The sequence below is a fragment of the Larus michahellis genome, chromosome 6 (assembly GCF_964199755.1).
Source record: "Larus michahellis chromosome 6, bLarMic1.1, whole genome shotgun sequence".
Lineage (NCBI taxonomy): Eukaryota > Metazoa > Chordata > Aves > Charadriiformes > Laridae > Larus > Larus michahellis.
Window position 1 is genome coordinate 42,664,713 of NC_133901.1, and position 25,242 is coordinate 42,689,954.

Sequence of the window (25,242 nt, forward strand, 5' to 3'; positions counted from 1 at the left end):
ACTTCACTTCTCATGAAGGCAGCCTGTTTGTATTTGCTTATTCTGTTATGAATAGTATTAAAAAAATATGGTGATCATCTCAGAAAGGAGTCAGCTGGAAGGAACAGCTCAAATGGCCTTTCAATGTACCTTATCAATAGTTCCAGTACTCAGTTTTGGATTGTAAATCTGTAATTCACTGATCTAATTAAATTCTTGTCCTATTTTTTTTCTTTAAACTTGTGTTGTATTTGAAGCACTATCCCTTGGAGACCAGCTTATGTTCTTTTACTTGGTACAAACCAGAAGTTACCATAAATTTCGAGACGGAAATAAAGACAGGCACAGATAAGCACTGTTTCATCTGATAAACAGTTTAAAAAACCAATCTATTCCAGAGAAGCTGCTGCTATTTGAAAACTGCGCTGCGAAAGTGCAAGCAGGTTGCATTGGTTACTCTAATCCCAAGAGCACTCACATCCAGTAAACAGGACCGGCCAAGCGCCTAGGTAAGGAGGAAATCAAAAGCAAATCAGGCAAGCAAATTTCTAACAGCACTTGCAAGGACACAAAACTTATCTAGTCTGGGGGATATAAGTATAAAATTTTCTTAAATTGTAGTAAATTCCGATGGGCTTGGCAGCACAAGGGCAGGCAGGATGCCCACCGTGAAGCACCTACTGGAACCAGTCTCTCGCATCCCAGCCCACTGGTGTTCAGTTTAGTTGTACAATGTCAGCACAGAAGCTTAAGAACACAACGTCAACAATCCCTCTGAAAATAAGGGACTTTAAAAGATGTTTTGATAAAATCAGTCTAACAGAGGAAAAATATTACAGACCAATTCTCATTAATCCAAATAAAGCAAAACTACTTCCAAATATATATGTCAACTCAGTTCTTCGTGAGAACTTACCAATTAAAGGATTAAAATCAAATTATTTTGATACACATCCTCACAAATCCTGAAATACTTTTGGAGAAGCCAGGCCCTGAATGCAATTCCCCAAAGAAAGTCAAACCAACAGAACTGGACCTCCTATCGCAGATTAAAAGCTAAGTAGTAACTCACTTGAATACAGTAATTACAAACATGGAAGTCACCTAGAAATGCAAGATGTGTTTTCACCGACCAAATCAGCACAATTTGTGCCTTGCACTAAGACTTGTAGCTGATATAGAGGTTAATAATAATTAATAGCGCTCTATATCAACTAAGTCACAATTTTAAAACCATGTAAATTTGAGTTCTACACCTATGCGATCCTCAACTATCCCATTCAAATTAGGTAATTTTAAATTCAAAGAAACTTCTTGGTAAAGACGTTTCAATTCCCACTTACAATAGGATAATTTTGCATTTTTTGATGTTGCTAGCATATCACACACTGTCCTGGTAAGTTTCCTAAGATCATCTGGAATGCTTTTATTTGAGCAATGCTCTTTAAGGCCTTCTAGGTATCCTAAGAGCGCTCTGCACACTTACCTTACCAGATTCTCAAATCTAAACTAAATAGGATGCATGGGAGATGTCTTTTGTTAACATTAACTGAGCCCCGCAAAGACACAAGTAGTTTGGTAAGCAGTGACACTAATGAAGCTTGTTTTCCACTGGCGCTCTCTCTTATGGATGTTTTTCCCCCGCTCACAGAAAAGATGAGCATATTGACCTTTTCCTCAATATGGGAGTACGGAAGGCCTTTTCTCTTCTATCCTACCATTTTCAAGGCATTTATAATCTTTGCAGCAATTTGCCTGTCTCGGCTAAAATTGGAAAGATGTTCAAAGACCAACTAGAAGGCAACACCGCGGTAAATTTCCTAGGGAAAAACAACCCAGTTTTGTTTTAATGCCCGAGGGTAATTCTGTAGAAGATTTTGAAGTCCAAACAGGACTCTGCCTTTGAGGACTTTGATGTACTCTTAACTGGCTAAAAATATTTACCCAATTAAGGTGATTCAGTTTTTGATGAGATGTAACGGAAGAAAAAAAAAAAAAAATAGGGCAAGTTTCCTCACCAGAAATGAACTGAGTGCTAGATGCTGATATACAAAAGGTATTTTATTATACAAAAAGATTATAGGGATCTCACCTTGGTCACTGAAAGGAAAATGAATGCATGACACAAAGGTTAAGTTGTATATTACAACTGATTTACAAAGCAAAAGGCTAAGCTGCAATACTTACAGTACAATATCAGGATAACTGCTACTATAATTTAAATCAAGAATACCATAGCTCATCATTACTATACTGCTTATGAGATATATAGTGAAGGAGGTGGTGAACCAAATAAAAATAAGCATGTTAGAGAGGACAGATCTTCATACCTTCCTTTAGCAGCAGGTTTCAGGGCAACTACTCTATCCTGGTTATGTCAATCTACATAGAAGTATGGAAATGTTTAATTTTAGTCAACAGTTTTTCTTTTTTTCTTTTTTCTTTTTTTTATGCCTGTCATTTTCTGTAATAATTCTACTGTCATTGGCCAAAATGAAATGTAGTAAAACAAGCATTAACATAGTCCTAGGTGTTCCCAGGTGGGAAGTAAAGCATTCTGAGACTACAAGTTCAGAAGTTAAATACATTAAAATCTTAGTGACCACCCAAACCACTGACAACCATGGCAGGATCTTCAGAAAAAAGAAACAAACTGATAGCACAGTTATTTCCAGAAGTATAACACCGTCCCTGAGATACAGGTTTGCTCTTCAAAACCGAAGCTTAAAGTTATTTTTAGTTAAGCATTACTCTTCTTTAGTGCATCCCTATGAATAAGAAATCAGGCAAAGGAGGCAGGATGTCTGCATGGATGAGCAAGGAGCTTCTGGAAAAACTCAAATGGAAGAAAGAAGTTTACAGAATGTGGAAGAAGGGAATGGCCACTTGTGAGGAATATAGGAACGCTGTCATAGTATGCAGGGATGCAACAAGGAAGGCTAAGGCCCACTTGGAATTAAATCTGGCAAGGGATGTCAAGGACAACAAGAAGGGCTTCTTCATGTACATCAGTAGAAAAAGGAAGACTAGGGAAAATGTGGACCCGCTGCTGAATGAGGTGGGTCCCCTGGTGACAGAGGACACAGAGAAGGTGGAGTTACTAAATGCTGTCTTTGCTTCAGTCTTTACTGCTGAGACAAGCCCCTGGAGGTAAGAGAAAAAGTCTGGAGAAAGGAAGACTTTCCCTTGGTTGAGGCAGATTGGGTTAGAGATTGTGTAGGCAAACTCAACACTCACCAATCCATGGGCCCTGATGGGATGCACCCAAAGTGCTGAGGGAGCTGGCAGGTGTTACCATTAAGCCGCTCTCCATCATCTTTGAAAGGTCCTGGAGAACAGGAGAGATGCCTGAGGACTGGAGGAAAGTCAACGTCGCTCCAGTTTTCAAAAAGGGCAAGAAGGAGGACCTGGGAAACTACAGACCAGTCATCCTCACCTCCATCCCTGGAATGGTGATGGAACAGCTCATCCTGGATGTCATCTTCAAGCATATGGAGGAAAAGGTTATCAGGAGTGGTCAGCATGGATTCATCAAGGGGAAATCACGCTTGACTGATCTGATAGCCTTCTGTGGTGGCATGACTGGCTGGGTTGATGACAGGGGAGCAGTGGAGATTGTCTACCTCAACATCAGCAAGGCTTTTGACATTATCTCCCATAACATCCTCGTAGGTAAGCTTAGGAAGCGTGGGTTAGATGAGTGGACAGTGAGGTGGATTGAGAACTGTCTGAATGGCAGAGCTTAGAGGGTGGTGATCAGCAGTGCAGAGTCCAGCGGGAGGCCTGTAACTAACCCAGGGGTCAGTACTGGCTCCAGTCTTGTTCAACATAATCATCAATGACCTGGATTAGGGGACAGAGTATACCCTGAGCAAGGTTGATGATGATACAAAACTGGGAGAAGTGGCTGACACACCAGAAGGCTGTGCTGCCATTCAGCCAGACGTGGACAGGCTGGAGAGCTGGGTGGAGAGAACCTAATGATGTTCAACAAGGGCAAGTGTAGGGTCCTGCAGCTGGGGAGGAATAACCGCACACACCAGTACAGGCTAGGGGTTGACCTGCTGGAAAGCAGCTCTGTGGAGAAGGACCTGGGAGTCCTGGTGGACAACAAGTTGACCATGAGCCAGCAATGTGCCCTTGTGGCCAAGAAGGCCAGTGGCATCCTGGGGTGCATCAAGAAGAGTGTGGCCAGCAGGTCAAGGAGGCCGCATCTGGAATACTGTGTCCAGTTCTGGGCTCCCCGCTTCAAGAAGGACAAGGAACTACTGGAGAGAGTCCAGCGGAGAGCTACAAAGATGATCAAGGGACAGGAGCATCTCTCTCATGAGGAAAGGTGAGAGACCTGGGTCTGTTTAGCCTGGAGAAGAGAAGACTGAGAGGGGATCTCATCAATGCTTATAAATATCTAAAGGGCGGGCGTCGAGAGGATGGAGCCAGACTCTTTTCAGTGGTGCCCAGCGACAGGACAAGGGGCAACAAGCACAAGCTGGAACACAGGAAATTCCACCTAAACATGAGGAAACACTTCTTTACTTTGAGGGTGACAGAGCACTGGAACAGGCTGCCCGGAGAGGTGGTGGAGTCTCCTTCTCTGGAGATATTCAAAACTTGCCTAGACACAATCCTGTCCAGCCTGCTCCAGGTGAACCTGCTCTGGCAGAGGGGTTGGATGAGGTGATCTCTAAAGGTCCCTTCCAACCCCTACCACTCCGTGATTCTTTGTCATTAGTTCAGATTTCTCTTGGATACAATTCCCTATTGATTAATATAATCAAGTAATTAAGTCATTTTCCTCCGGTATTAAAAGCTTCTCTTTACTAAAGCCATCCTGTATTCTGGCTAGTGAAACGATACAGGTACTGTTTCAGATCTAGTAAAGTCTCATCAGTACTTTTAGCCCTTGACATTCTGGCAGACTACAGCTGGGAGGCTCGCGAGTGAAAGGGGCTTTTATTTCATTGGGCTGCTATACTGGCTGATATGAGAGAATTTTAGATTGCAATGACAAAAAACCCGGCAACTTTAACTAGAACTCAAAGCTTCACCAAAAATCTCAGGCTCATAAAGTTATGAAGTACTTTCATTAAAAAGAAAAGTCTGTGAACAGCATCTAGGAATGTAAAAGCCGGAGCATCTCATGTTTTTTTTTTTTGTTTGTTTGGTTTTGGTTTTTTTTGTTTGTTCTGTTTTTATTTGTTTCGCTGTTTGGTTTTTTTTGGTGGTGTTTTTTCTTTTTAACCATTTCAGCAGGCAAGACTATCATACCAGCGAACAACAGAAAAGACGCTTCAGTGAAAGACAGTCTAACTAGAATTGAATCTGCCCTGTATTTTTTTCCTACACCAACAATATTGCCCATCTAGTCCTTAGTGTTTCCTTACATTTTATTTGCAGAAGCATTTAAATATGTATCACTTTCCCTCAACTGTGAGCTACCAGACTGAAAGGAGTAGTCCATTTCCAGTTCAGTCAGTTAGAAAATCTTTGCATGATATTTTATACTAAGATTCTAAAATATGTTTCACAAAAATGGGCCTAAATTACAGTAAGTAACCAAACCAGTATTATGGCAAAAATTTTGTAAAACTGTAATAGAAAGCATCAAATCTCTTGAAAAACTGACTATGCCACATAACATTCTTTATGCACAGAATGTCAAAATCAGTCTTAGGAATTTCCAGGGCTGGAAGTCAAAGAGGCTATCCGGTATCTCACCTGTCAACCTGGAACAGGAACATTGGATTTTTATCTGTGGATTTATTCATTAGTACAAAATAGTACAGAACACACAGAACTCAGGTAGCATTAGCACCTCTCAGTACTGTTTGTAACTTCAGGAAAAAGTTTTATTGTACAAGATGTTCTGAAAACTTTTTCTGAGGCTTGGATTCAAAACTGGCATTTTCCATGGATGCAGAAGTCACTTTTTTCAGCATGTAAAGATGATATCTCACAGCAATGTCACGTATTTTACCGCAACTTCGGGCTTAGATCCAGAAGTCCTTAATAAATTCTCAGGCTCATCATCACTATATTCAAGGGCCTTAATATGGTTGTTCTGAGTGACTGTGATGCTCAAAAGTTTCAAAGGTCTGAGAGAAGTCAGCATGAAACACATCAAGGAGTCTTACAAATTTTAGGGCAATGTCAGACTCCCTATTTTTATATCTGTACTACAGGACTGAACCGGGGAAAATGCTGCAACTTAGGGAAATAACTTCACATCACCCTTTCAATTTTCAGAAGAAAAAATGCAAGTCAAATCTCACCTGGCTACAGCAGCACAAAATAGGAATCAAGTGAGCAAAGGAGATTAAAAATAAAGGGGAAGCATCTCTCAACAGAGGCACTGAGAGATAACTCTTACCTGAGAAGTGGAGAAGTGTATTAAGAAACAAACAAAACACAAATTTACATCTACCTGTGCCATGAGAATCTCTTAGGAAAATATTCCAGAGAAGTAATCTGTGATGCCTTGGAGTATAATAGCCTCCTTGGTAAATGAAGTGCTGAATGCAAACTGCAGATATTTTGAGACCCCAGAGGGCAGCAGCTGAAAGGATTATTTGATGGGTCAGCATCTCAGCTGCAGTAACTGTATAAGCCATTTTTTTTCCCTGCAATAAATGGCTGAACAAAGACTCATCTGAGAAAGGGACTCAGATGGAGTATTTCATGAGTGGCCCTTTACGTTAAACCCATTTTCCAAAGAGGCTTGAATGCAAGTGTCTCATCATAATTAAATTTTATAAAAACAAATCAAGGTTTTTTTTGTTTGAAAACACAATCTTCTCATGTAACTTCAGTATTAATTTGGCCCTTTTAGAATTTACAAAGGAACTTAGCAGCTACATTTACCTTTGATTAAAAGGCTTACAGACAATTCTGGTTTTAGAGACCGCTATGATTAGAACAGAGAAATGAATATTATTTTCTTACGAAAAATATTATTTCTGGATTACATTAGTAAAAGCTATTTGTAGGAAAAAGCAGCTTTTCCAACATTTGCAAGGCTAGACTTGAGTCCTCCTCTCTCCCCATCACAATGAAATCTATCTTGCCCAAGTCTTAAAAACGTAGCAACTTCATGAATGGATAAAAACTTCTCATGTTTCATGCTCTGAAACTAAGGACCATCTAAGTTCCCTAGAACAGCATCAGTGTTTTGAAATAGTTATTCCAACATGCATGATTCCTTGGCATTAGACCTTTTCAAAAAGAAACCTTTCACCAGAGTTATTCCTTCTCTTCTTCACCAACACACCCCAACCTTGATCAAAGTCATTACATGGGCCCCAGCCGACCACCAAGCAAGTCTAATTTTTCAAAGGCACTCAAACACCAGAACTTGCTCAGCAAATTCCGTGTGAACAGTTTTACTTGTATATGTGTGCGTGTACACATACGCCCCACCTATGCAGAAGATGGAGATATCTGAAAACTGGAAGCAAAAAAAGAAATACTTCAATATGCAGAGGCACACCCAAAGCCAGTCATCTGCCACCCATGGCATTCCATGGGTCCCCACCGCCTCTCCTTGAGCTGTGCATCCTCAGGTAAGATGGAACTTGAGAAAGTTCCAAACTGTTCCAATGCATTCAAACGCACAAAAGGGAAAAAGATACTTCATATCTCTAAGAAACACTTAAATTTCTGCAATCGGGTCTGTAATTCTGGGTTGATGGGGAGCTTCTGTGGGAAGATGTGTGCCTTCCAGGCAGAGGTAGTGTATGCTCAACACAGCAAAAAAGTAAGAATCTTCTGTTCAAAAAGAAAACTCTACCTCTGGCAAAAGATCAAGGGGTATAAAGCATACTTCAAGACAGCTACGAAACACCAGACAGGACCACAGCAGAAATAAGCAAATTTAACTTTTACATTTCCAAATCAGTAGTACTGTTCAACAAACTCCTAGCTATGCTGCAAAAAGAACAAAATATAAAAGGTGAACTAAATTTAAATGTTAAGTATGCATTCCAGAAGAGTTCTGCTTACCTGCATTAGTACTGAGCTGACTATCCTGGGAACAGTTTTCATTGCTGTCAGAGGTCGACTGTAGCGAAGAAGATGGTGCAGTTCTACTTCGTTTTTTGTTAGCTTTCCTTTCTGCTACCTGCCATTCTTCATCTTCATCCTCGCTTTCACTCAAGTCATCAAACCCAAAGTACTTGATTTTGTAATTGGAACTCCCAGAACTTCTAGAGGCGCCTTCATCTCCCCCTCCCTCATCTTGATCATCAAACCCAAAAAACTCTAATTTGACATCCTTTTTGGATTTGGTATTGCTTGGTCGAAACCTGGTTGTAGTTTTTGTAGTAGCAATGTCCGCTTTTTTTCTTAAGCGTCCAGCTTCTCCCAGGTCAGTAGGGGCTGCTGTGGTAAATTCATCGATTCGTTCCATCGTATCCTGTATAGTAACATTACAAACTGACAAGCAAGATGGATGTAGAACAGTGTAGTCTCTAGTCCGTCCAACCGTCCCTCTAAAACTGGTCCCACTACTTAAAGAAACTTTTCTTGCTGGGTTCAGACCGTCATTATTTGACTCATTGTTTGCTTTGGATAAAGACTGACTAGTGCCATCCATTAGCTTGTCAAAATTTGTTGCCCCCTGCGGTTTTGCTTTGTTGGATCGACAATATGTCCTACAGTTGCTTGGCCTAGGAATAGTTTGCACAAGTTCTTCACTAATGGCTTCCTTTGGATTTTCAGCATCTTCTTTATCACACTCCTCATCCTTGCTCTTCACCTCAGAGAGATGTTCATTGTCAAAATCTAATATATACTCTCCAGTTCTGGTGTCTTCAGTTTCATCCTCCCATTCATACAAGTGAGTTCTTAATGGCCCCTTCGTCTGAGATGTTTCTGATGGAGAGCCTGCTGTTTTTCCAATGTGGGAGTCCCAAGAATCAGGCAAGACCTTGGCTTCAATGTTGTATCCCGAAGTGTCTGTAGTTTCAGCATTGGTTTTGTTACTGTCTTCAGCATTCTCATAGATAAAATGACTGTTCTTCTCATTATCTTCATTCAAATTCTGAATTTTATCTACAAGAAAAGATAAGTTTGTTACTAAAAAACATTATGAAAAAAAATCACTCTTGCAGGCAACTTTGAAAAGTCATAACATAACAGTAATTATTCAGTGTTCAATGACAAAAAACATTAAAGAGGTCCTTATCCTCCTGGTTTATACTGTTCAAGCCTTCCAGTTTAAAATTTTTGCTATAGTAAAACCTTCTTACCATTTCTAGCAAAAATACACAATAACTTGAAATAAACATCACTTTGAAACCAAGTGCATCATGAAAAAAACAATAGTAAACCCTAAATACAACCACTTATTTGTCTATACAACCTACACAAAAAAGAATAAAGTCCACAATGAAATTTCCAGTGAAGTCAATCACCATTCAATGATGCACACACAAGCGATTTACAGTGAATAATCAGAGATAAAGAGCGATTCTAAAGCATTTTCTAATTATATTTCCTTCCGGTACATAGGTTATAAGAGTGTTGTATTTTATTCTTATGTGAACATACCCCCCGAATCCTTTTTTACATCAAGCTATTGCAACTACACCAGTGTTTCAAGTGAAAGTTTTGTGATCTAGATTTTACTGTCTGATTTACTTAAGATGCCCTACTTTTAAGTACTTTTTGCTTTGGCATAGAACTTGAACAGGTAATATCATTGGAAATGCCACATACATATAAATCAATGAATCAGCTAAGTTTGCACATATTCATTTTTAATACTACCAGATGCATTATAACGACGTGCTGTAGTCAGGAAAGGGGATGCATGAGCAGGTTACAGCTGCTCCTGCAGACATTACTGGTCTAAGCACTAGACAGTAGTGAGGCATCATCACAGTAGAAATGAAAATCAGCATGAACCACAGAATCTACCGATGAAGTTAAGTAAATTTGCTGAAAATAATCCTGTAATTCACCGCCTAACCCAGTAACTGTGGAGCTACTAAAACCAGTGAAAGAAGTCTACCAACATTTTTTGTACTAAAAATGCTACAGTCCCTGTTACAAACTGCACCATAAGTTTTGATCAATGCACCCTGAGCAGAAGGGCACACAACTTCAGCAACTGTTATTTTATTTTGCTGCTTCAAATTAAAATGGTTGGACTTCCAGAAAGAAATACAGAAAAGGCAATTCTCATCACAATTTTAAATTAAATCACTTCTGAAATGCAGGTTTTTACAACAAACTTCTACAGCTCTGAAGACCAGCTGCTGCCAGAAGTTAGTCTTGCACTCCTCCCATAGCCACACTCACATCTTATGCTGTCAAAGAGAACAAACCCCACTGTAAGAAATCGGTTCTTGTAAGAATTGTTTGCAGCTGACCAACATCCACGTAATAGTAATACCAGGAAAGAAAGTACCAAGCCTTCCACCTCTTGTCCCCTCCACTGGTAGGGAAACCATTCACTTTGGCTTCCCTGAATACCAACAAAAGTTCAGTGGATTTAGTACCAGAGTTTTCATTTAGACTGCATACTCTGTTGTTGCACCTCACACGCATACACAGAGATACCCAGAAATATAAGTGTGTTATTTCCTGGAAACAAGACGAGCAGAAATTTCTTTGAAATTTCTGAGACAGTACAACCAAGCACAGCAACCAAGGTGTCTACTGTTACTATCAACACTTGCTGTACTGGCTGCCTGGGCCAGGAGAAGGAAGATAAGAAGTCTGACTAGAATGCAGAAGACCCTGACGCACAGAAGAGTAGCACATGATGAGATAAACTGGAGGAACAGAAGCAACTGGGACAGAGACAAGTAGAAAAATAAGATCCTAGAAGAGAACGACATGCTTACAAGACACAGGCACAGAATGCTTCAGTAATAAGAGAGGGTCGGTCGACTGCCAGAACGCTACCCCCTAAGCTTCAAATTTGTTCATTAGCAAATGCTTCATAAACTCATCAGTAGAACAAAGGCTATAACATCCTTTAGCACTAGTCCTGACTGCATTAAACTTCATCAGCTACGATTTACCCAAGTGGCACAGACGTTTCATAGCACTGACCAAAAGGTTTCAACCTTCCGGATGAGGAAAGCGAGCACTGGAACTGTTCCAGGGACTTTTGTTCATCTGTTTTCAAATTAAACCAGCATCATCTAAATGCCATCCTTGCACATATGGTTTATAAAAGAACTTTAAGGTTCAAGCAGAAGATTCCAGTAAAAGAAATTACTACCAAGTCAAGTTTTGCAGGAAGTTGGTTTAATCCTAGCTGAAATGCCTCAGGCAGACAGGACAAGTAATATTTCACGAACTGCATCTAAGTTTTCTGGGAGTACAACTGAGATCTGTCAGAGAAGTTTACATACTCAGCTAGAAATAAAAAAGCTCTTCACAGAAAACATGAAATGCAAAAGTGAATTCAGTCTGTACTCCCAAGCAGAAAAGACGATCAACACATCAAGCCTGGAAAACAGACCAAAGATATATAAAAATATATACAGCTCATACACATCAGTGGCATTGACAGGAAATTAATGGAAAAAATTACCAAGGAAGCTGTCTCCAAAGAAACGTTAATGAAGTATTCTGAAAAAGGCTGGGGTTTTTTGTTTGTTTTGGTTTTTTTGTGTCTGGTTGGGGTTTTGTTTTTTTTTTTTTTTGTTATTGGTTTGGTTGGTTGGTTGCTGGGGTTTTTTTTTGTTTGTTTTGGTTTTTTTAACACTTTGCTAGGAGGCCATCAGAAAAATAATAACTACCCTATAACATATACTTTCACATTATGTTCTCTTAAAACTCCAGACTTTTAATACATGAAAAACAAAGATATTCAGGGAGTCCATATTTAAGTCTTTCACTGAAGATCACTTCATCCGTAACATACTTCCTGAACTCTTCTGTTCATTCATCAGTTCGGAAGCAGTGTTTAGCAGTTGAAACCACTTTACTTTTTCAGTCCCTTGCCAGGAAGTTATTCTGTCAGTAACCCAGAGCTAAAGCCACCATCTACTAGGTCTTTGTAGGAAAAGGTGATCCTTTTAACACTTATATCAACTACAGTGCTGTTTATATTTTTAAAAGTTTCTCTAACATGCCTTAGACACCAAGCAATAGTAAATCCAAACAGATAACTAATTTCCCTCTTAATGAAAACATTAATTTTGATGATGTAATACATACACTGAAAAACTATTCTACAAATTGTTCTAGAATATTTTAGAACGCACTAAAATTAGCCTAATAACTCTGAGCAAGCAACACAGCCCCATCTAGTTGTCTGTGACCTATTAAGGGAACAAAACTTTCTATTCTCTTATTGCAGCAACCTCATTTGGACAAACTGAAGCATCAGTTGAGAGATGCATCATGACAAGAACAATCCTCCTTCCCATCTATTTTCTCTATTTCATTTTTTTCTGTACTCACTGCACTGAGATTGTTACATTTTTTCTTCCCAGAGTGGCTCCTATTGTCATCTCCAATTTCACACTTAGCCAGCCTGCCTGCTCTTCTCCTTGTCCTCCTTCCCAACAGTCCCAAGTACAAAACTGAGGAAACTGAGCTAGCTATTAAGGCCTCAATGCCAGTCCCCACCACCAAAAATGCACAGGTACTTCAAGGCACTAATACACCTGCATATTAATAAAATTTGATCAGACTGGGTTAAGGCAGTAGCACCACACATCTAGTCCTTCCAGCCTTGAATTCCTTGTTTCTCTTCATCTGTAAATGTGAGTAAAAATCACTTTCTGCAGTCATCTCAGCTGACTAATAAATAACAAATCCATCCTATCCCAGTCAAACAGCTTTATTGATGCCTGGTTTACTACACTTCCAAGGAATGATCTCAAAAGCTAAATGTTAATAATTAACAGCTCTTTCTGTACCTACAGTAGGACTTCTGTTGCCTTTAACTAAGCTATATGCATCATTTTAAGTATGTGCATAACCAAGTTAAAATTTTGAGCTGTCTCTTAAGAGACTCCACAAGTATCAACAAAATGCTACATCTAATTTTTCACTCTCAGCTAGTAATTTTATACAGCATACAAAGTTACTTTTAAACAGCAAAAAAAGTGGCAGTTAACCTCCCCCCTCATTTTATGCTTATCAGACACCAAAATTTTAAAATCACCCAGAACTTCAGAAGTTTTTAATTACTGCAGCAGGGAGGTTTTTCCATCTCCAATAAAAAGCAAGGGTGATGGAAAATGTGACCAGTAAACCATTTACTGTACACCAAATAGAAAGTTTGGCTTTAAAAATGGATCATCATAATGCTTTAGTGGAAAACTAAGCAGTGAGAGAGGAATACTTCCTCAAAGGACACTCTGTAAAGTCACTGTATTCATCTCATCAGTAGGTCAACAGCTGTCAGACTGAAGCTCCTATACCAAAAATTACTGCAAATCGCTTGCTAATTGCCCAAAGGTGTACACTACCAGCAATTCTGATAACCTTGATTTTAAAAATTACTACATTTATCTGTAGTAACTACTACAGCAAAAGCTAGCATGACTTTACGAAACATAACATATAATTTTATTTACAGATACAGAAAGCACAGAGAAAATATGAGAAAATTAAATAATTTTGAATTATTAGACATTCTGTAGTTCAAAAGAGGCATGCAATTTCTCCTCCCAATTTTAACCGCAATTAGGCTCTTTTGGGGGCTCAAATACCAGAATAAATCTGCCAAGTAATTTCAGATCAGCAATAGCATATAACTATATAATCCACCAGAGAGTCTTCACCCCCCCAGTAGTAGCATGTATATTCCTAAGCACCATAACAGTCCTTGGTAGTAATCATGATTTGTTTTCTGTTTAAATCTCTAGAATTTATTTACCAGAGTATGAGAGAACCAATCTAAATGACTGGCAGGTCTAAATTAAATGTTAACTGATAAACACCCACACATTTATACATAACTACTTAACTCTTGCTTTATTTTATGCTCTAGTTTATGTCACTAGCAAGATAGGGATGTCTTAATTATTGCTGATGATTTAAAAAAAAAAAAAAGTGAAACTTCAACTCTTTCCCACCAAACACACTGAGATGTTTCCATACAGAGATGCACACAACCAAACTTCACAAAGCTCCATTTATGTGATTTTGATGATTATTGTGCCAAGTAACCTTTGTAAGATGACCATTAGAGACAAAAATTCAAGTTCATACACTGCAAGATATTCAATTTATATAAGGTAATAGTTTATACCTCTCTAAATATAATATGAAAGTGCTCAAACAATGGGAATGTAACCGAGAGTTCTCAAAACCCTACTGCTTTTTCAATAACATACCTTTGCTTTTTCAGTAATAGACCTTTAAACATGACAGAAATGTCCATCTAGACTTCTTATATCACTTAGACAAGGTGAATATAAAGATAATATTCTGTTCATATCTTTTTAAAAAATACATATTTAATATAAGCACTCATTTATTAGATGGAACAAATGCTATTCTATATATCCAATAAAAAAGAAAATGCCTTGTGGCTACCATGAATAGCCATAGTGGGATCACCTCTTGCCTTTTCATTTTTAATACCATATACAAAATGAAGAATTAAATTCTAGACTTAATTTTTTTAAGACTTTTTTTTTTTTTTTTAATAGAAACGCATTTCCTTTAGGGGTAAGACATCTACATCCCTCAGTTGGACATCTCTGATAATTCTGACATTAAGATGTCTCAGATTGATATTTTCATCAAGTACCCACACTTCACCCTTATTTTAAAAGATTTTTCTTCTTAAGAAACTAATGTCTCCCTGAAAACATGCTTCCAAACAGCCCTCAGAAGCATTACTATTTCTTCATTGTATTATATGAGAAAAGGAAGGAATATCTATCTCTCCACCCACAAAACTTTTAGTTCGATCACAGTAATAATAAAACACACGATATAATTACAGACTTGTTGAGATGGTGAAAGGTCTAAAAAAATTGCGAGTCTTTCAGAAACCGCCAGAGTGGAAAGAATCACCTTTTTTTTTTTTTTTAAATTGTATTCCATCCATAAAATAAGTGTTTTAAACTGAAAGTTACAAACAAAACAAGGTAAGTTACTAGTTGAAGATAGAAAGACAGCTTCCAATATGCTTCTTACCTTCAATGTTTAGCTATATAAATTGTCTTAAAGAACAAAGAAGAGATAGCCAATAGTTTTTCCAGAGCAAAAGCCATGCTAGACCAGCTGAGCAGAACCTCTGGTACTAATTCAAGACACTTTCTAGCACAGGCAGTGAACGTAAAAAGGGGACTCTAAGGAATCCTCTATTCACCTGGCTCAAAAAACTTAACTTCTGGGTTGATGATGAAATAAGAAAAAGAAGTTGCTAGAAGAACAAATAAAGAGACCATACGGCAATTTATCTTCACAATTGGCTAAGTGATTCCAGTTACTTTATATTGTATAGAAAACAGCAAAGAAACATAGAGACAAGTGCATAAAGGTTTTAAGAATGCAAAAATATGATTAATTCTAAACCTGACCTTTGACTGTCCCCCACTGCTTGGAGTGGCGTGGAACACATTCATTACATCTTTCTCTGATAATGACAAATACACATAAGGGGAAGTTACTGGTACAAACAACAGAGAGATGTGAGAGCCACTGACCAACATCATCTGTAAGTACAAGGCAGCTTCCTGTGAAACAAGTGAGCATGATCCCAGGACCTAGAAATAAACATCAAGAGACCAAGAGGAACAGGCAAACACCAGCTGTATTACGTATAGCTGCAACAGGCCAGCAGCACCCAGAGAGGCCAGGAAAAGATGCCTAGCATGAAAAAGAATTCAATGAGTAATTAACAGTTTTCCTACTGGTGATTTTGAAAGGAGATACAGGTAGAGAACACCAGAAACTGCCTGGAAGTACCTCGGGAGAAGGGAGAAGAAAGTAAAGTGTCTGGGGGAAGACAGGAGCTTAAGAGGTTGTACAAGTGCTCCCAGGAGCCTGAAGTGTTTTTCCAGGATTTGTTATACATCTTGCCAGAGTTGCTCTGTTCTGTCAAACAGACAGCTTCACAGATTCCTCAGAGAATTTTTTAGACAGCTCGAACTGGTATTTTCTCATATCGTCATTGATGACATACTCGAAAATTTACAGTAATGAAACTACATTGATATGATTGACTGATCACCAAGCGTTACACTTTTAGCATTTGGGTACACGTAGCAAGAACCATTCTCATTCCTGCTCAAGGTTCACCATAATGGCATTTACCATTGCATTAACTCAAACTTGGTCAAAACCTGCTCCAGGCAGGGCCTAGAAGCAGTGAGCGGGTTAATGCAGAAAAGGCGAAGCCATAAACGCAATTCTTATCATTTCTCACAGGAGATTAGGAGTTCAACAGAGCCTTCTTACTTGAAGAGGAAACACTGCAGTTTGGAGAAAAGATAACTCTCCATCAACTACCAAAGCTGTATGAGTTAACAATTTCATACCCTGATACAGCATATACCAAGATGGAATCCAAAACACAGTGAAGGGAAAAAAACCTTTTGGAAACAACAAACCCCCATAATCCAAACCAGCCATCAAGAAACGTATCCTCCAGCCTAGTTCTCATTTCAATTTCATTTCATTTCCATTTAACTTAGAAGACTAAGTTGCCTGGCTCTATGTCTGAAAATATCATTTTCGGCTCCATAAAAATCAAATCATCATTAACAGTATAACACTAATCGCCTAAAGTCAAACACTAGATGCTTTGTTAACAATTCAGTGATAAAGCTACAAAACCTTATTTGCTATTTTTAAGTTACTTGGAGCACAGAGAAGCCTCTCAGGCTGTGAGAACAGTGTCTCTTAATGTAAATTTCTATCCCGAACAGATTCAGGGCTCACAGAACAAACAAAACTCGTTGCCCCGTAACTCAACCACCATCCCCCCACAACCTCCTCAACACCAACCTGTTAGACTGGGCAGGAGACAGCACACACTGCAGATCACGCGCGGCAACATGTGCTGGCTAGCCAGCTTGCTGCAGCCTTTCTAATGGATTAGGAACCCACTTATAACCGCATTTTCCTTCCCAGCATGCAGACAAGAGAGAGGGAAGGGAACAGATGAATCAATTCAACTCAGTTTTTCACTCCACCATTTTTCATGACACTTTGAAATCTCCCCTTACCTCTCAAAGCTTCATCAAAACTGGTTATTAAGTACAAATGTTATTAGGAAATTTAAGAAAACAAAAGGACGGTCAATATTAACCTTGGTATGCTAAGAAAATGTGCTATGATGTCAAAATATGGCCACATGTGCAAAATAAATGTTTACTACTTCTATTTATTCACGGAAGAGTGCCAGCATTAAATCTTAGCCATACTAACTTGAACTCCAGGTTAGTTTTCTCTCATTTCCAGCAATTCTTTATGAATGTTAACCAAAGCATCTTCCAAGCTACAAAAAAAGACATATTGCCTTCTATAGCTTTTGTACTATGAAACCTTATGCCCCTTTATTGCTGCTTAACTAGCTGTAGAAGCCTTAATTTTAATACTGAAAGAAGCATGATTGAATTATTATACACAGGAAACAAATCTATGAACTTCAACTAGGTTTCTTTTAGTATTAGCCACACATATTCACAGAATTCATTGCAAATGTATAGATAATATTAAAGTTAGTCAGAAGCAATGAAATCTTTAAAAAGGCAGGCAGGTGGCATGATGCCAATTTTATATCCCTCTCTATTTCTCTTCAAATAGACACCTGACTACCAAGACAGATGTAAAAACAAGAACACGAAACCTCAAGGAAAAGACAACAGTAAGACTTTAAAATTAAAAAAAAAAAAAAAAAAAAAAAGTGTATCCAGGGCCCTCAGATCCCTCCAGCTACTGAGGGCACAAATATTAACAGGCTACAGCTCAGGAACAGACCACTGACACAGGATGTAGGAAACAGTTTGTTAAGCTCCTTATGAGCTACAGCTCTGCCTGATGTTCCTGAACCTCAACAACATTTATTACGGCTCCATTACACCATCACTGATGTCCCCAAGCATAAAGCTACATCACTTTACAACTTGAAGATGACCAAGCTAAAGGAAAAGACGAATCTTTACCAGGTGCTTCCTCATTTCTGGGAAGAGAGCCCAACTGAGACATACACTCAGTGTCTTCTCTGGTTCAGACAGAAAACCAGCAACTGCAGAAAAGCCACGCTTTTCTCCAAATAAGAAAACAAATTTCATTACTGTTTCTGTCTTCTGCTCTACATTGGAAATGAAATGGTTTGGTTGGTAAGGAGAAAAGGTTACAGTCGAAACTCCTTTGATCCATTTTCTGCCTATGATTGAACAGATGGGAAACACAAAAAAGCTTTTGGATACAAAATACACAATTCTAAGAAAAGGGCAAAATTTACTTAGATCCATCATTACCCACAAGATCTCGGAAAGCAGTGCCTGTTAGCAGGCATACACAGAAGATAAGAAGCTAAGAGCCTCAGAAGATGACTCTAAAGACCAGTTTCATGGTTAATAATCACTAAAATAGCTAAAATTATAGAACCACCACATCCATAGCTATGATTACAAATTCTTAAGTAATTCTGGTTCTTTACTTTTGTTGAAGCAAAATGAGTTCCCAACCAGTTTGCATGCAGGTTGGATAGACACTGCTTGCCTCTTTGCAGATGTTTTTAGTGGCATCTTCTTTTGCAGAATTCCACAGAAAACCCTAAAGTGATGAGTTTTAATTTACTGCCATCACAGAACTATTTTCCTTAAGAACAGTTTGCTCTTCTTGTTTCCTTTCCAGCATCCTGAATATCAAAATTCTAAGGCAATTTATATGAAAAGTTTAAATTTATTATTTATTAAGACTATCTACGAAACAGGTTCTCCATCACATCATTTCAGTTAAGATTAGTTATTCTTCTAAGCGTATAGCTTGTGAGACAGAATACACCTTTTCTTCTCTCAAATCACATAGATGCAGCCTTTCAGTTTGGTAACACAGTATTCAGCATCTCTCATAAACCATTATTTTCATTCCATGAACCTAACAGATTTCCATATTTTCAGAACGTGAACTGTTCTGCTGCTGCTGTTAGCACAACAACCCACCATGCTGTGGTTCCAAGCTGTGAAAAGCTGAACCCTAACCACCGCATTACTACTTCTCACCTTAGACCCCTGTTTAAGCCATAAGTAGTAATTCCTTGTAGACTTTTTTTCCACTGGGAAAACATGGTACCAGCAGGCGTTCTGAAAGGTTGTCTTACGCTGGTGCAAAAATGGTACCTCCTGTTAGCCAGTGTACAATTATTTTTTTTTAAATCCTTGTAATTCAATGGAAACGGAAGGCTTTCACAGAGGTCCAGGCTGACACGACCACCTTCCCTCTTGTGCAGAAAATATTCACAGAGCTAATCACTTGCCTTTATCTCAGGCACAATTTTCAATGGTATAGGAAGACGTTGTTTTTTGAAGTAACAATCTATCTGCTTTTCCCCCTCTTCTTCTACTTCTTCAGCTAGCAATCATTAGATATTCTGCCTGATCACTGATCTTTCATTGTATCTTAAGTCACTGCCAGCTCAGTACCATCTTCATTCCAATCTATACATACGTACCTGGCCAAACCAGGCACAGTGCCGTGTTCAGCAGTACTGCCTTCCCTCCAAACATTCAGGAGTAAACCCACCAAACCTCAAAATTACTAACTTACTCTTTCATTATTAAAACCATTGCCACCTCCAATGAAAATACACCTAAAAATTAATCTAGGTTACTTGTCATCAGCTATATCCAGCCTCTCAATTTCTATCAAATTAAAGCCCTATAACTTCCTATACACTTTGACCCTTTTTGTTTTCCAAGGTAAGTATTTTTGTCCAAGTTGCACCTATGTGTCTTGGACCTTGTCTTTCACAGCTGGAAAAACTATCATTCCTCCTTCATTCTTTTTTTCTAGTCTTGCTTAAAACTTTTCTACAACATTCTGAAAACCTCATTTAAAGTCCGTTTTCCTTCTGTGAGTATATACTTACAGGACAAACATGATTTTTTCTTTTTTTTTTAACATTGCCTCACATCTTTATCTATCTACACTCATAACAATATAAATTATAACGTGACTCTACAGACCCTGATATTATGTAAAAACCCAGCATACCACACAGTGTGTTATCAATGCCCATACCCAACTTGCATGCAAAGACCACAACTCTCTCAAATGAAGGACAAATCGCAGTTTTAGGTAACCAATGCTAAAAACCCTTCCTACAGAAAGAAAGAAAACTATTTTTTGTCTTCCAGCAAAGAATTAAGCTTTGAAGGACTCTACAATACCGCAAGCAAGACTACTTGGCTAGAAATCTAAAAATAAAATGGTCTGGAGAGACAAGAAATTGTGCAACATCAGATCCAATGGTCAGAAGAGCTGCTACACTCTGTATTACAAGAGTTGTCAGAGCCTGAACTAGCTGTATCATGTGTTCACCTCTGATGGAAAGTCCAGTGGAACAGACACATTCTTCCTTACTGGTAGCTCAGAAGGGCATCATCTGCCCAGAGCAACAGGAGAAAGCTGATCCAGGAAGCTAACTACTTCTCCCTTGCAGGGAAAACAAGACAAAGTGTTACGGGCAACACAAGGGGCTGGCACATGCCAAAAAAGCTTGTTTTCACCAACTTTTGAAGTGTGAGCCCTTATGAAAAATGTATTAAAGCATATTATAACATAGCAGCTCTAATAACTGTCAAAGGAAATGTATCCTTAGGCTAAGTCAGTCTGAATTCAGACACTACTCATAAATATGTGGAAACCCTTTACTAAACACAGTGGCAGTTTCCTAAAAGAAAATATGAGCTAAGTTTGAACTTGAAAAACATTTTCCATACAGTTAGTAAGATCTCGTCAGTTTGAACCCAAAATGGCTTCCTTACCAACTGTTTTCTGCTTTCCTGCATGCTTTGGCCCGCTTAAGAGGTATGCACATTAACAGCTTCTTTTTTTTTCTTCTACAAGCACCGACCAACTGTTTTCAACTCAAAGTTATTTCAAGTTTCTAAACACAAAAGAACTTAAGAAGCAGTCAAAGGTTTGACCTTTTAAAAACTAACTGTTCATTATGCAAGTCCATAAAGAAATAATGATTTTAAAAGTATGGTATCCAAAAAAGGAATTGAGAATCTCACCATTGTTTGGGAAAGGGGAGTTATAGACCGGTCGAAAAAAGTTTCATGTGCTCTGTCCATGGACACACATAGTGTGCATTTCCCTGTCATTAGGAAAAATATGTTGGAGAAATCAGAAGATTCCTTCCTAAATACGAGGGGTTTTTCCCTGTATTGCTATTTTAGCAAACCAGTATAAATACTAAAATTCAAACAGAATAGCAGTCCTTCCAGACTTTTTAAAAATATCAAGAAAAAAACAAAACACACAACCCAACCTTCAAAGAAGTATCAGAGTAATACCAAAGCAAAAAAAATTGATAACAATTATCACGCTAGTTCAAACTTGGGCTACCAATACAGCAAGAAAATTCTGCATGTACAGGCTATCTTAAAAAGGAGGACACATAACAAAAACAACTGAAGAAGAGAGGACTTGCAGCTATCTATATACCCAGCATAACTACTGCCATCTAAAAAAACCTCATAACACTGAAATTCAACGGGCATTCATAGTTTCTGATAGACCTTTCCCCTTCCCTGCTATCAGTTTCTTAATGCTTTGAGCCAGCCAGAGCACAGCTGCAGTTCTTTTTAATCATGGGTGCCGCCAGCTGTCTCCTAAGACCGCCAAATGCTCAGACCTCATTCACTTTACCCCAACTTTTTGCTCCATTTTTGGACAGAAAAATGGCTTAACTCAAATTCTTCCTCAAGAGGTAAATAAAGTGCACTCAACAACTCTGCAGAGAAAGAAAGATAAGATTACTCAGATGTAACTACTATCTTAAATGTCCATGTCACCGTTAAATACAAAATAGAAGCTCTAAAACAATTTGAAAGGAATACCCTGGCAAATCTTGTCCAATGTAATTAGGTAACAAACTTGCATTTGAGAAGTTGAACCTTAACTCTAAAGATAGGGCTCCCCCACCCACATAATCAGGATGCAGAGGCTTTGCAGACGCATTCACCAAGGTACTATCAGGATAGTCCGTCAAGAACAGACCCCATGACTTGAACTGTCTTCTTTTCAGGGCAACCATTTTCTACAAATTACTCTAGTCACTCAGTGTGCTTTTCAAGCAACTAAACGCAACTAGATTCTGCATATTGGGTCGTGAAGGGGTAAAGCACAGTTGTATCCCTTCACTCCCATATTGCAGAAGCACAAGTTACTAAAAATGATTACATTTGCCATTTTGATTTGCTACCAATACGTGCATGAGCCCTAAGTGAAAAATAAGGGCATTAAGAACTACCTACAAACACAAAAGAACTGAATGGCAGACAACAGGCAAATGTTTCCTTACAGCACCATGAGCAAAACTACTTCCAGACCAAAGACTCGTTTGATTACCAGTACACAGTAACAAATGACAAGATGCAGAATAGCTATTTTCATAATTACTCTAAGTGTTAAGGAAAAAAAATAAATAATCCAAGTATCACAAGTACTTTAAATGCAATAATTTGTCTTTTTAATCTCAAAAAGCCTCAAAGGGCACTGCCAAGACAATAACCACAAAATCTGTACTTAGCATCAGAACACAGCAGAGAGGGATACTATTCCTACGCTGCTCTGTATTCCGAAAACACATATTAAGCCATTCTATATTCTATTTCTCCACAGCAAGCAAAATAGGTTTTCAAAAAATAAACTCATAGGCTTTAAAACAAATCAGACTTAATCCACGGCAAATGAAAACACTTCTGGGTTAAAAGCATAATGAAATACTTAATATTTTAATTTAGAATTAATGTAAATAAGTAGTATTATTTCATAGTCTGAAGTCAAAACCAAACTCACACACAAGAATGCCAGAAGTAGCATTTCCCTAACTGAACTAGCCGGAGTAGGGAAAGTAGTTATTCAATTTGAAACATATTCATACAGTAATATAATTATGAAATGTCCTACCATCTTTTAAAATTCATCAAGCTTTACTTTTCATCTGAAAAATTGAACTACGTTAATTTCAACACACAAGCTAACATAAATATCCTAAGAACAAAATTATCAGAAATTTTGTTAGAACAAGCACCTGACAATTTGCTCTCCAAGGCTGTAAATGGTTTTATGTTAAAGCTTGTGTGCAGGTGAAGTTAGTGTGAAATACTATTTGGGTTTATGCCTCACAGAATAAGGTTAGCAGTTTAAAAAACAAATAAACAAAACCCCAGCAAGGCATTTCAGAAATCAAAATAAGTATCGCTGTGTGTGTTTTCCCCTTATCCTACTGTAAGACACTCTCAAAAGAAAAGCTCACCTTCTAACTATAAAGTTGTTGCATTTTTGCTTGATATGAATTACCAGTGTAATATTTTTCCAATGACATGACTTACTTTCTAGCTACCGAGTCCTCCTACCTCAACAAAAGTGACCTAATAGTAGCTATTAATACTGAATACTCTTTCAGTATTTCTAATTTACCTGAACTCTTATCTGTAAATTACCTGTTACGTACAGGATTACTCATGAACATTCTTCCAACAGTATTAAGTCTTGATCAAGCAACGTAGGGTAAGATTATGAGAAGCTTTCCACATTAAGAGCTTCTCAAAGCCTTTAAAATGAGATTGTTACAAGCACTAGCTGAAGGCTATTAAAAAAAAAAGAGAGAGACCAGTAAGTCATACCATCTTACAGAAAAGGTACAGATCCTCAACTGCGTTAAACAGTTGCACAACTATTAAAACAATCCAAAAAATGGCCAGCTTTTTAATACCAAACATTAGTTAAAATTAACTGACATTGCATAACCTTCATTTTAACATCCAAAGAAATGGACATTGAGGCAGGATAATACATTTGGAGCAGACTTAGCAGGCTAAACTGTAGCTCTCAGCTGCCCCATAGCCACATTAAGTCACAGTTTTCACCTCATTCTAATTCTTAAACTTACTTCACCTCGGTTAAGAATTAAGATACAATGATGGCACATTTTCTATCAGGAAGTCTTGAGACCTTAATTCATGTACTGTCTAGTACAAATTACTAGCAAATTGCACTTCGAATAAGTTAACAAGCACTTTCATGACCATCAGTACCAATATAGCCTAGTTTCCTCCACTGTTGTATGTGGGTTAAGGTTGAGCTCACACTGCAGTCTCTCTCACACTGGGAATATTAATATTGTTCTATCTGGTTGCTTTTCTTTCTTTCTTTCCTTGCTTCCTCTTCAGGAATAGTAGAGGTTGCTGTCTCAAGGATCTATAAGCCTTTTGAACAATTGGTTGAACCTGGTGGAATTCAAGAGTCACCAGGAAGGGGAAAATGATTATGGGGAGGGTGAGGACACAGAAGCAATAGATATACACAGACTATACCTTAGGAGACCACACAACAAGAAACATCCTTTTTATTGTAACTCATTTTTTGCCCCCCAAGTTCCCTCTCCCCCCATAAACCCCACCCCCAAATCAATAAAATTAACTCTCCAGTTCTGAAAGATAGCCTTATACCATCAAACTTTACTTCATAGTCAATATAACAAAGAAGCCTTTGAAGTACCTACATTTACACTGGCTAACTATACGGCTATCTCCAATTGCTCAATGTTCGAGTGACGTACTCAGAGACAATTTTTGTTTATTCTGGATCAGTCTACACACAAGCATAATAGCTGCCTAAACCATCTGAGTTTCATTTACAAGAACTGTCCAAAATAAACACTATCACCAAAACTACAGTCTTGGTTTCCTTACCCTTATTTAAACACCTTCTTAGAATGTTTTGCAAAGACTCATTCTCAGTTGAATTTAATTTCTGAAGAAAGCTACAAAATGGGTTTTTATCTTCATTTGACTGGGTGTAAATGGGTTGAGAGCAGCCCTGAGGAGAAAGACTTGGTGGTACTAGTGGACGAGAAGCTCAACATGAGCAGGCAATGCGCATTTACAGCCCAGAAAGCCAATCACATCCTGGGCTGCATCAAAAGAAGTGTGTCCAGCAAGGCGAGGGACGTGATTCTGCCCCTCTGCTCTGGTGACACCCAACCTGGAGTACTGCGTCCAGCTCTGGAGTCCTCAACACAAGAAGGACGTCAACCTGTTGGAACGGGTCCAGCAGAGGGCCACGAGGGTGATCAGAGGGCTGGAGCACCCCTCC

General features: G+C 38.4%; 1 protein-coding gene across 7 annotated transcripts in view; it reads right to left on the bottom strand.

Annotated features, from left to right (window-relative positions):
• WAPL (WAPL cohesin release factor) overlaps positions 1-25,242 on the bottom strand; it is a 160,712-nt gene that overhangs the window by 42,841 nt on the left and 92,629 nt on the right. For all 7 annotated transcript variants that reach the window (XM_074591007.1, XM_074591008.1, XM_074591006.1 and 4 more), the window contains one exon: positions 7,978-9,027. In XM_074591007.1, coding sequence (XP_074447108.1) covers positions 7,978-9,027 — 1,050 coding nt within the window. The remainder of the gene's footprint in view (positions 1-7,977; positions 9,028-25,242) is intronic.